The following is a 12298-nucleotide window of genomic DNA, read 5'->3' as shown; positions in this document are numbered from 1 at the left end:
GATACAAAAGTACCCGTATTGACATATAGTTTAGTCGGCCAGATTTCATCGTGATTTTCCTGTGGAAATAGCGCTTGATCAAAATGAGAACAGAAAGTCGATGTAAAAGACGGGTATTGTTTGTCATACACTTATACCGGATTTCAGCACTGTGAACGCATAAACCGATTTGTATATGTGAAAATTAAAGGTAATTGCTGCCATATCGGTAACATAATTATGTGGTATCAATTTATTTGTTAGTCGTTTACTATCGTATTATAAGACTACTTCGATATATTTAATGTAATTAGATAGACTAGATCAGTGGGTGGACAAAGTTGAAGTGGAAATGATATTATAGCGGCGAAAAGAAGTTTAGATTTAAGAAAAATATCAATGAGATAGTGCAAGCGGTCTCCTGGCGTTTCGATCTCGTATCGTTACGCGCCGCTTAATTAAGCCCATTGGCCCGAAGGCGTTCTTGATACTAACTTCAGTATTGATTAAAATACTCACTTGAGCATCAAACCGGTCTCCTATCGCAATAAACGTTTCAATCTGTAGAAAAATGGTATGTTTTAGACCAAATGGCGATCCAGAACTATCACTAATGTCTCAAGGCCTTCCTGTTGCATTATAGGGTCTATGGGACCGATTTATCTATTCTGCTTAAATGTCCAATGAATCATCTAATATCGTCAATTCTCGAGCCACCAGGAACAGCCTAGCGTCATTCGGTTCAGCAATAAATGTCAATTTTTCATCAGCGTCTCAAGCAGATACATATGTATTCCTCAGGCTCTGTGGTTTCGTAGTTTGTCAATATATCGTTGACTATCGTTATATTAATGTTATATCAATTGCTAGTATTAGGTCCGTTATTGCTTGTAAAATAATTGTTTCCGCTATTACCGTAGAAGGCAACGAAAACTGCAGAGTTATTGTGTTGGCCACCGTATGGAGATACCCTAACCTAACCTAACTGCATCTGTCGTCTAAGCTATCGTCGTCACCCCAACGCTAATATCACTTCATCATCTTCACATCAGCGTTTCCATCATCGGTACCGTTGTGAGGCCATGCATCGTGGTGCTACGTACGGCTAATATCGACGTTGGCGCATCAACGTAATAACAACGGACAGAATTCAAAACGGCAACAACACCAAACAGCATGCGCAGACTTTTGGCAGAACCTTGACCAATGTGTCTTTCGCAGACAGGTCCGCAAACTTACAGTAGAGAAGGCGCCGCTAGCCAAAAGGTGCAAGGCGCCAGTAACGATCCACAAAGGTATTTGGCTGAATGGGGGAAGGGGAAGCCGATCGAGGTTAAGAGGCGAATGGAACAAAGGGGCACAGAGGCAAAAATGACGCCATCCACCTCCTACCACGAGCTTGCCTTTTAACACCCCTGCTTTAATCGGCTTTAACTATCGGGGGTCTTCTAACCGCACCCCTCTTAATCTTTTTATCAGCAAGAACAAGCCTCCGCTGCATTAAGGGGATCAATCAACTCCGAATCCTTGATGTCATAAAGAATTGTCATGTATCTTGAATTGAACCATTGCACTTTGGCTACTACAGCAACCACCACAACTGCTACGGCGCTACAACAGGCACTGACGATGCAGTAATTCTACCGTTATCCGGGCTACAACAGTTGTGACCATTATTATTATCATCAGTCCGAGGGTACCAGGACAAGATTATGGCACGATCATAACCACCAACAGCAGACCTCCTTCAGTCTAGCAGCAAATGCAGCTGTCAGTCGTCGGCTGTCGCTTGCCTATTGCCCTCAGCATCGGGAACGACAAAGATAACGGGCAGCGATGCCTACAAGTCGTTGCCGTTTCGGTGGTAACTGCCATCGTCACTGATGCCGTTGTCACTAATACGCAAATGAAACAGCGCCAGTTAAGGCGGGTAGGACAAGACAGGAAGGGACAACAAAGTGGACGGAGAGATATGGCGGAAAGAAGAGAGAAAGAGAAACAAACACAGAAATGAAGCAGAGGGAAAAACCGCAAACTGGATGAAGACTACGCCAGAACCAGAACAGAAGCAGGAGGAAGAATTACGAAACGACCGAACAAAAAACTTCTCTCCGCGTAGCTGATAAGTGGGCACGTGTATAGTGGGACGCAATGACCGGACGAAGGAGGCTTATGGGCTCGGGGCAGCTTCACTTGTACTCAAAGGATGTTTCAAAGTCGGGGGGTTATGACGGAAGCGGGTAGAATAGGTACTGTGTAACAGGAAGAACACTCTACAAGGGGGAGCTATGTACTCTTTTTAGCCGATGCCTCACTATGATGAGATTGTGGAAATCTTCAAATTGGCTTTCTATTTATTTTATTCGTGATAAAATATCGTTGATAAAGCGCAGTACGATCTATAGACAAAATTTTAACATAGTCATAATAAACCCTGAAAAATAGCTAAAAGTTTCTGGTGAGTAGATGCTTCTTTTCAAATCGAATGTATATCTACGGGGCAAAGATAAAATTAATAAGTGCTAAAACAGAATTACTAGCTTAAGCTGATAAATATCAAGCTCATCGAAAGTTAGGATTAGGCTACAAACAGCAACAGTGGGCGACCTGAATGTCATATGAACGTATGTCATTGCTTTAGGTATCGTTTTAGCTCACATTCGATTTTCGTTTTCGCCGTGGATAAGAGGTGTGTTGGTAGATCGAATTTACCCCTCGCGATATCCCTTTTACTGATTTAATTCTACTTGATAAACCCAGACCCGAACTTTGACCTGTATGCACTAGCGATTTTTATCAACCCACACATTTCAATTTTTAATCATGCGTAATTACCAGGATTAGAAACGCTTGCTGTATAAGAAAAAATAATCAATCTCGCATCAAAGTTCATATGGAAGAGAGCGTCATGGCGGAAGTAGCTTTATTAAAATTCTAACAGATATGTTAAAAGCCTAAATAGAATAATAACAATTTGATCAAGTCCACCACTTAAGAATCTATTCCATTATAGTATCGTAACATGAGTGAGTGTTGCGATCGCCTACAGGGTCCAACATCTGTTCGGCGGTCTCCATCACCGACCTCGGGAACAATACCGCCTTTGCGACCTCCCAGCTCACCTAATCTTTCTGCCTCCTCGAATTGTTACACTGTCGATGAATGCTACATCGAACCATGCTTCTTCAAGGTAAGCCACCACCACCAAACTTGGCATGATCATATTTTCATCGAAATATTAGATGCGAAACAATTATCAGAAATAAATTCAAAGGATAAGTTCCGTACGAGCCTGTTGAGGTCCTGCACTTTCTGGGTTAACTGAACGAAGTGAAACTGATTATTTTCATTGCCTAATGCTAACGGGTCAGATTTAGCAAAGGGTATGACATGTGCTTTTTAGGGTAATAGCGAATTCAGTCACAAAGCCTTTGAGCGTACACTTGAAAAACTGGCCGATGTCTTTGTACCACGAATTTCGAATAGGTTAACCGAGTATGAAAATGAATAAATATTTTTTTTGCAGCCAGTCTCGGTATTAAAAGAAGTTCATGATAAACATTATTTTTAAGCTACTTACGTAGTTAAAATTCCATAATCTCAGAATCTCAGAAGTTATCACCCTTTTAGATATGAAGAACTTTCGTAGGTAAAGGTATGGGTTTACCTAGTTCAATTTAAGTTATTACGTATCGCTCAAGAGTTCTTTCACATTTTAGCTATTACGCCACCGTACTTAAACCTGAATTTTCATAAAGGTTTAAATATTTATATAAATATGTATATATCCGCAAATGAGTTGGAAGGCGGTAAGCGATCATCCTGTAACTTAGGCTTAACAGTGTACTACTATATGTACCACCATGAACAGACCAATATCGTAGTTTTACCAGCGCAGATTTTTGTTTTACTATTAAAACTATTAAGGCATTTATAATAATAATAGCCTCCCTGTATAATAGAATAAGAACTCCCCAAAACTGCAATACGCGGTCGTTACTTAAGCGAAGCTTCAGTTTATGCAGAACATTTTGTTCGAACGAATGTACCTAATACAACTAACGTTTCATATACCGTAAATCGTGATGTAATAAAAATAGCTGTCATCTTCGTCCGTTCAGTAGTTATGTAGACGCCCAAAAAGACTTTTCTGTTACTTCTGAATAATGCGTGTTAATCAATGCTGATCGTTGTCGCTACAGATGGAGAAGCTGGTCCAAGAGATGCAGCACCCAGAACTGGGGGTGCCACTACGCTCACAAAAGCTCTTCCTGACATCCATACCATCGGCGTTCGTAGGCTACGATGTCGTCGAATGGATCATGGACAACCTCGATATCGAGGACCAATCTGGACCAGTCGCTCAGGAAGCACTCCATTTGGCTAATCTGCTCTGCCAATTTGGCTATTTTTTTCCTGTTGGCGAAAATGCCAAGACGTATACCATCAAGGACGATTCCACTTTGTATAGGTATCATATTCTGAACTATGTTAACTCACTCAATTTTACGTTTCCCATTACAATATAGAGATTTAACAGCACATCCTAAAGTAAGAGAAAAATAAAAAGCAAAATCAAATGTAAAACCTAGCTTTTTCGGACGAGTTTAAATGATTTTATCCTAGATAGCAAGGACAAAAGGCAAGAATTTTTTTTTTCAATTACCACTTCTTTCGTTAAACCATATTTATCGAAGCGAAAATCCTTTGTTAAGTTTCTCACTTCTGATCTAATGTATTTTTTCATTATGCAGTTTGTTTTAGGATGACGCCTCTGTAACTATCAACACATTTCATACATGTACCTGGATAAGAAACTTATAACCTATCACTTCACAACAGTCAAAATTTTCACACGCATTACGCTTTTATAATCAACTTTGTTCCAGATTTCAATCGCCAATGTTTTGGCCGTCGAGAAGTGCACCCGACAACACCGATTACGCGATATATTTGTTAAAACGAAGCATGAAAAACAAACAAAAAAGTTCATTAGAAGAGTACGAACAAGAGGCCTTGCAACGATTGAAAAAACTCCTCTCAACTAAATGGGAAAGCATTTGTCAACAAGTTGAGGACATTGTCGCGTGAGTGTCAAACTCGTCCACATAAAATACTGCCTGACTTGATGTACAGTGCCTCATGCACGAACAGAGGTAGAGACACTCATGCTTCTATTCTATGGCAGTGGCCAGCTATCCGATCGTCAAATGGTGATTTCATCATGGCATACATTTTCCTAGCTTATGCGCATGTTTGAATCGCAGACATTTCTTGTTTTTTCGTTTTTGTCTACACTACCGCGCTAACTGTATTGTTAACATCATCTGTGTCTATATATAATGAGCCATAACTCATCGAAATGTTTGCTACTTCTGCAGGCAATCAAAGGACAAAAAGAAACCTGACAAAGTCATAACGTCGTCACAAGAGCGAGCGTATTGGCGAATTCATCGTCCCCCTCCTGGCGTCGTCAGCTGCCTGGAACGATGTCCCGTACCAAATAAACGGGGACCGCGCAAAATGACAATTGAGCAATTGAAACGACAGACCGAGATCCTGCGTCGAAACCTTCTCAAGTCACGGACGAAAAGCACCATATGGCAGCGCTGTGATGATTACCGGGAATTCGATGCCTTTATGTCTCCTACACTTCCTTCTAATCCCTGGATAACCGACGACGCAACTTTCTGGGCGATTGAGAGCACACAGTACGTATCGCGATCCATGAATGACGCGTTTGAACAATCTGATATTTATCCATTGTATACTTGGAGTTAAACCTGCCCACGTAAACATAACTAGACAAGTTCTGTAGATATGAAACTCTCTTACGCCTAAATAGATTCTAGTTAAATGTAAGATAGCTACTTCAGTAGAATATGCTAATACACCTATCTCAAGCAGTATTCATGGTTAAACGAGAAGCCCTTTTTTGGCGGGTTACATATTTATTGTTGATAAATTGCTGCGTTTCGATTACGATGCCAATTTTTTTCCAGTTGTGATACTCCGACGGAGCGACGTCTAAAGCGGTGGACCCTCTCTATAGAGGAGCTACTTTCGGATCCTCGAGGCTTCCGAGAATTCGAGATTTACCTTCGTAAAGAGTACTCCCATGAGAATATCTTATTCTGGAAGGCCGTCCAGGATCTCAAGAAGGGCTCGCCGTCCAACATTGCTCAGAAAGTACAGGCCATTTTCGAGTAAGTAGGATGGGTATTAGAAAATGCAAGTAAGAAACTATTATTGCCAAACATTTAGAACATATGATAAGATCTAATTTAAATCTTAAAGATAGATTTTTCGTTAAAAATAGCCAGACTGGCATACTTGTACCTAGATGTCAAAGTGAACTGTCATACAGCTGGAACAGTTGTCCCGTCTTCTATCAAGGCATGTAACTCGAGCGAGTTCTCTGGTCATGCTAGCCAGTATTGATTATTCCATTTACATCAATGTTTTTTGAAGCGAGTACCTGGCATCGGGGGCAGCATGTGAGGTCAACCTCGACTCCGCCACGATGGAGCACACCATGGAGGCAATCAAACGACCCACACGTTACACGTTTGAGAATGCCCAACAGCACGCGTTTACTCTCATGCAGACTGATACTTATCCACGATTTCTGCGCAGTGAACACTTTAACAGTTTGCTCCAAAAGGCCGCACTCATACAGGTAGTAAAGTAATTGCAAGCCACGTTTGTTATCTGATATAGTTGCCTTTGCCTTACACAGATACAGTATAGAAGGAATATCTTTGGCTGAATATGGACCCCGATCGGTCGATTCGGGCGAAAAACAACGGAGAAAGAAACCTGTCTTATGGTTTACAGCTTACTGAAGCAACTTTACTTCTACTGCTGAAAGTAATTCAGCAAATATAGCCTCTAGAATAACAAGTTTCGTATTAATAATAATTCTATCAAGTAGCATACGTGTATGCGTTAGCGTCAATACGCGTCATGAGCCTTTTTTTACAAGGCCTGAAATGATATAAATCAACCAAATCAATCAAATGTTTATCTCGCCAGTCAACCTCTTTCCCTTCGTGTCATTCATTCATTGCGCTCACCTTTTCTACGGTTATCGGTTTTTCGAAACAATCACTCGTAGATTCAGGGCCATCGGAAGCGTTTCTTCCATTTCGGAGCATCGACGCGGAAGAAATCTGCAAACCAGGACCAGCGACCGTCCACTCCACAGCAGGCTGGTACCAGCGGCGTTTCAGCGCAATCTACGACCCTGCAACCGAACGTAAGCGCGCTCGTCCTCTACAGCAAGGCCTCAGGTGAGTGAGATCTTGTTAGTTTACGTCAGCTTAATCAGCCTGATTCTATCTAGATACACAGATCACCGCTAGTTACCATTACTAAACATTACAATTATCGTTAGTAGCAGTTACCACGAGTAACTTCATTCAACCATCACTTCTAACTATTATCACCACAGTGATTACTGTTGGTGTCGGCATAAGAAACGTCTGCGCAATTTTTTTCCTAACTAACTATTTATTCATCAACCTTTTATTTGACTGACTGATTAATTGAATGAACACATGCTAACTCATCAGAAAAAAAAAACTGACATTTTCAAGGTATCGACTTTTCTTAATTAGCTTTGTTCGAACTCAGATAGAATCTTTCGAGTTCTGATTCATTGCCCTATTAGATATACGCCGTCTTTTCAGTTAGTTCCAGGGTATCCTCGTTCCTAAATCATCATTTTCACAATTTATTTATACTGACACTATTTACAATTAATGAATTTGGCAGTATAAATATGAAATGTTAGCAAGAAGGCAGTTTTTACTTGATGCTTCTTCTTTCGTCGTCTTAGTCTTCCTCATTATTGATTAGAGTTTCTCGTTACGTGTTTCCGGCCACCCTTGCGTTTCCAAACCCTTTTCCGTCTTCAAACGATGCAAGTAATTCCAAAATTAACAAGCTACAAAGCAGAACATATCACGAAAATTATTGATAAGAGTGCCAAATTGTGTACAAAGGGAGCTCGAGAGTACCATTGCACGGTGTGAATAACAGGGAACAGGTGTACTTTAAAAAAATATATATAGATATATATATATCGGTATCAATCAATATACACAAGCACGCACGTACGTCGATGCCATCCAAACGAGAACAACCAGATAGCTCGTACCCCTTGCTACCCCTTAGCCCATACTCCCACTTTCGTAAGCAGCACTGTCGGTGTATTGAGAGAACGTTGTTCCATCGTCCAGTAGGTCCGCTATCATGTAATCCTCGACAGTGCAACATCGTGGCTGAGAATACAGGGCAGTCTCAATCCAGCCACAGTGCAGACGTATCCAGCCATGGAAACACCACGCAAATAGCAACAACATCGACGGCAGTCAGCCCTCCGGAAGGCAGGCCGGAAACAGCCAGTTTTCAAGCTCTTAGATAACCGCAAAGTAAAAGAGAAAGCGTCTGAAGTAAACGTTGTTTTCTTCGTCATTATCACCTTCAAATCATTACCAGCAAATGATTTCTGCTTATCGTTCTCGATGTCTACAACATCTTTACTCACCCTATTAGTACATATCGATCCGAGGTTCACGCCTTCTTGGTCCTGTTCCGTTTAGCTTGACTGAGATCCGGGATGTTTGCCTGACCAAAAGGCACGCTCTCGAATTGAATTTCTTGAAATCTTTTGCCACAGTTTACCGACACGATGATATCCGAAAACCGGCTGAGTTTAGTAACAAAGTTAATTGTAGTCAGTCAAGAGGTGGAATATTTTCCTTCAATGAGTTTTTTTTCATCCGACGCTATAAACATTGCACGCAGAGCACGGTATTGAATCTAAATAATTAATGATACCTTATAGCCAAGCCTAACTAGTGAGTAGATGCTAGAGAGTACTATAAATAACACGGCACAACATCCTGCCACAACAACAGATCCTTTTTTGATCGCATCTTTTACAATCGTTAAACGACTTAGAACTAACTCATAACTACGTATACGTACAACGTGATTCCCCTCCCTGTTTACGGTGTTCGTAGTCTCGTACCGATCTTCAGCTTCCTGCTTCATGCTGCAACCATGACCTGTTCCAAGATTCAACTATTTAGAATCAGAATTTTTCAAGATGGCACCGCTATGTTACCTATACGAGGGCCTATAAGAATCGTACAATCGTAGCCTTTAACAATCTCCAGTACAGCATAACAAGCAAAAGTTATTTTGTCTAGAAAGAACATAAAGCACATATGAATTACATCCATTTTTGTAATCATTTTGGTAACATTTTTTTAGGAGATTAGACTTTCGCGGCAAACTGTAGACGATTATTTTTGAACCATAGAAGAAATTTAGAAACTACAGATTTCTCTAGACGCGTTTTTCTGCAGCAGCATCAGAAAAAATCACTACTCAATCCCTTTAAATTTGATGAACATATTTTTATCAGAGTAAAAGTGAAGTATTTAAAAAAATCATACTCACGATTTACCTCAAACTCTACAAGGATACGTGCAATTAAGAAAGCAGACACTTTTCTCCATTATTTCTAGCGGTACGGACTATGCGGACCCCTGAGATCAAAATCAGTGGTTGCTATGTTGTAAAAGGATCAGATGTTTTGTTAAATCATTTTTGCAATTAATCCTCGAAATCGATTTTATTTAAACTACAGAGTCTCGAAATAAATTCTGAATTAATAATCTATCGGATATTAATCGAGATTCTGCGCTGCCGGTTTATCAATTAAAATATATGACGTAAAAGTGTTCGCGTCACTGGCCTTATCAAGTATTTTGCTTCCAAGAGGAGCTCGTTTGGCCTGATCCCATTGGCCATCGTCCTTTGTTGAGGAACAAGGAAATTGCATGCGTTGCTGATCAAGCGCGGGGGGAGCCGTCGCCGTTGCAGTGTAAAAGACAAAGGCTTAGTATAAGCAGGATTTACTGTATGCAGCGCATTAAATGACGGTACATCAAAATGGAAGCGCTATCTGCTAGAATATTATCCCTCTCATCAATTAAGTCCGTTCTTTTAAAGGATGGTCTTGTTTTCGGGTTGTCGGAGTCGTGATCCCACAACTTGAAGGTGCATCGAGTATTGATTCCTTCCTTCGAGGATTTAATTTACATCTTTAAGTACGGCACCGCCAGGGCTAAGCCTATTTCATGTGTAGGGCTCAGCACGGGTATGACGGTTAGATATGTCTAGGTGAAGATCACTACGTACTGATTCCTCTCCTAGACCTCACCTTAAACTGCCCGCGTTCTTCCTTTAAGACTACTACGTATTTTTAAGAGGAATGATTGGGGTCTCCTTGGTCGGGTTTTGCGTTTCGCAGCGATCTTAGTCCCTCGCTCTGTTCTCCATGTACACTTCCTGCGGAACCTAGTATTACCTAACCATCACTAAGCGTTTCGTGGTTCGAGTCATTAGTAGATAATATTGCTATGCATTACATATTCAGTCCATAGGCTGTCAAGATTTGTATCGGCCTCTTAGAAAATGAACTGGTACGCTATATTTGCTCTATTTACTATGTATAGCCCTGTACTACGGGTCCTAATTAATTCGTCATGAAACAGTATGGCCGAAACGCTATGTATAAACGTTAATGCAAGCCACTGCACAATAGATAATTGGTAGCAATTAAATATATACTGGTTAACCAGCAATCTTTCAAAGGCGTTCCCTTATCTTTTACTTGGACAATTTTTTTTACACATAATTAATCGTAGCGCAAAAAGCTTGCTGGAAGTCCTGAATAGTGGCTTTGGCCGTAATTTCTATCGTCCCAAAAACAGCCCTCTAAGGGGGGAACTTAGTGTTCGAATATACTTTAAACATGACTCAATATATATATGCAGAAGTACTCCGTGCAGAGCTATATGGCGTATGTATTTGAATATGTAAACATTATGTGAGGTGACGATTTTACCATATAGCGTTCTTCGTTATAGCAAAGCCGTGTATTTCACTTATCACACAGCCCACGCCTCAGATCGTTAAAAGGCTCTAGTTTCTCAACCAAGACCAAACCTCTCTTAAAATAAGCACAAGACTTTCTGGGATGATAATCATCTCAACTAAGAGAAAATCCAAATATCATATATTTTTAGCGAGTAGAATGTCATCTGCAATGATTCCTATGCAGTCACCATTAGAATTTGAAAGCTTCTCTTATTATTCTCACATGATCTATTTCCTTGCTTCTGTGCCAATGTTTCACGCTGATCTCTGATCGTTGTACGTCACACCCAGTTTTATATTCACTTGGATACGTACGTTTGTCATGGATCTCCCTCAAGCTGATGTTTACCGTGTAAGGACGCTATACGATTTCATCCTTGACTGTCCAATGCAGGAAGTACGTGCGACCTCCGCGAGTCTCTGAAGCGACGCGGAAGCCGGGGCAAAACCGGCGGCGGCAGCAGCGTCAGTGGCAAGGCAGCAGTCGATACGGCATCCGATGACGACTCGACAGCGTGCTGCAGTAGCATCCAAGCGGTTAAGCCGACGGCAGCATTTAGTGGGCGCCATTCCCACTCGACCAGCGATCTCCACTTAATGATGCCGGTTCACGGCGGCAATTGCAGCAGTAGCAGCAGCAGCAACAGCGGCGGGGCTAGCAGCGTCCGTCCGACCAGCCGCAGCCATCACATAAATTCAAGTCACGCTACTGCTGGAAGACATCATCATCACCACGATGGCCAGCTGGCCTGTGGTCAGCTGACTGAGAAGGGCGAGAGTGCTCTTTCATCGCCGTCGGTCAGTTCCGAATACATTGCGGTGAGTAACAAACCATTTATGTGTACGATAGGGTACGGTATCCGAAGTTGAGACTTCTTCCACTGCATTCCTTCTAAGTATGTATGTAAATAGAAGTAATTCTTTCAACATGTGCTAGGGTTGGTGTTCATTTGATATAATAACTTTACTTACAGAAATTATATCTCTGGCGACATTTGAAGCGGCCTAGACACAAGATAGGCGGCTTCAAATGTTGTTTTAGGCCATTGGGTTGAACAAGGCCAATATCGTTAATAGGACGTCATGTTCATAATCACCATTTAATGCACTTACAGCATCTATTCAGGATCTAAGCACTTACAAAGTGTTTGTTCTTTAATATGCATACATTATCTTAACGGTAACCATGCTTCAAGCTATATTGTAAGTCTCTTTAAGTTTGGGTACCGCAGCATATGTATAACCCTTTATAATAGTATAATATTAATTGTAATAGTAACAACAGACGCTCTGCGAATGTTGCAAAGCGCTTCCATGCGGAAACCATGCACTGAATAAAGCTTAAGTAAACAGGTCGCTTGGG

At 41.2% G+C, this 12298-nt stretch overlaps 1 protein-coding gene and 1 long non-coding RNA gene across 4 annotated transcripts in view; one reads left to right on the top strand and one right to left on the bottom strand.

Moving 5' to 3' along the window:
• LOC111259224 (regulator of G protein signaling 6) overlaps positions 1 to 12298 on the top strand; it is a 25125-nt gene that overhangs the window by 8502 nt on the left and 4325 nt on the right. Inside the window, exons 2-9 of the mRNA XM_022831051.2 lie at positions 3029 to 3169; positions 4182 to 4450; positions 4869 to 5066; positions 5361 to 5690; positions 5982 to 6185; positions 6451 to 6658; positions 7097 to 7271; positions 11330 to 11754. Of these exons, the coding sequence (XP_022686786.2) occupies positions 3029 to 3169; positions 4182 to 4450; positions 4869 to 5066; positions 5361 to 5690; positions 5982 to 6185; positions 6451 to 6658; positions 7097 to 7271; positions 11330 to 11754 (1950 nt within the window). The remainder of the gene's footprint in view (positions 1 to 3028; positions 3170 to 4181; positions 4451 to 4868; positions 5067 to 5360; positions 5691 to 5981; positions 6186 to 6450; positions 6659 to 7096; positions 7272 to 11329; positions 11755 to 12298) is intronic.
• Positions 1 to 12298, bottom strand: part of LOC111259225 (uncharacterized) — a 19407-nt gene that overhangs the window by 4017 nt on the left and 3092 nt on the right. Inside the window, exons 3-7 of one of the 3 annotated variants that reach the window (XR_002679513.2) lie at positions 8974 to 9053; positions 8531 to 8692; positions 8101 to 8398; positions 7793 to 7927; positions 7056 to 7225 (exon numbers count right to left, since the gene is read on the bottom strand). This is a non-coding gene — a long non-coding RNA (uncharacterized LOC111259225). Of the gene's footprint in view, positions 1 to 7055; positions 7226 to 7567; positions 7928 to 8096; positions 8399 to 8530; positions 8693 to 8973; positions 9054 to 12298 lie in introns of those variants that run through there. The other 2 variants (XR_002679512.1, XR_002679511.1) reach the window with 2 other exon arrangements.

Source organism: Varroa jacobsoni, unplaced genomic scaffold (genome assembly GCF_002532875.2).
Source record: "Varroa jacobsoni isolate VJ856 unplaced genomic scaffold, vjacob_1.0 scaffold_308, whole genome shotgun sequence".
NCBI classification, from domain to species: Eukaryota; Metazoa; Arthropoda; class Arachnida; order Mesostigmata; family Varroidae; genus Varroa; species Varroa jacobsoni.
Note: the sequence above shows the minus strand (reverse complement) of the source record. Positions and strands in the feature narration are given on the sequence as shown.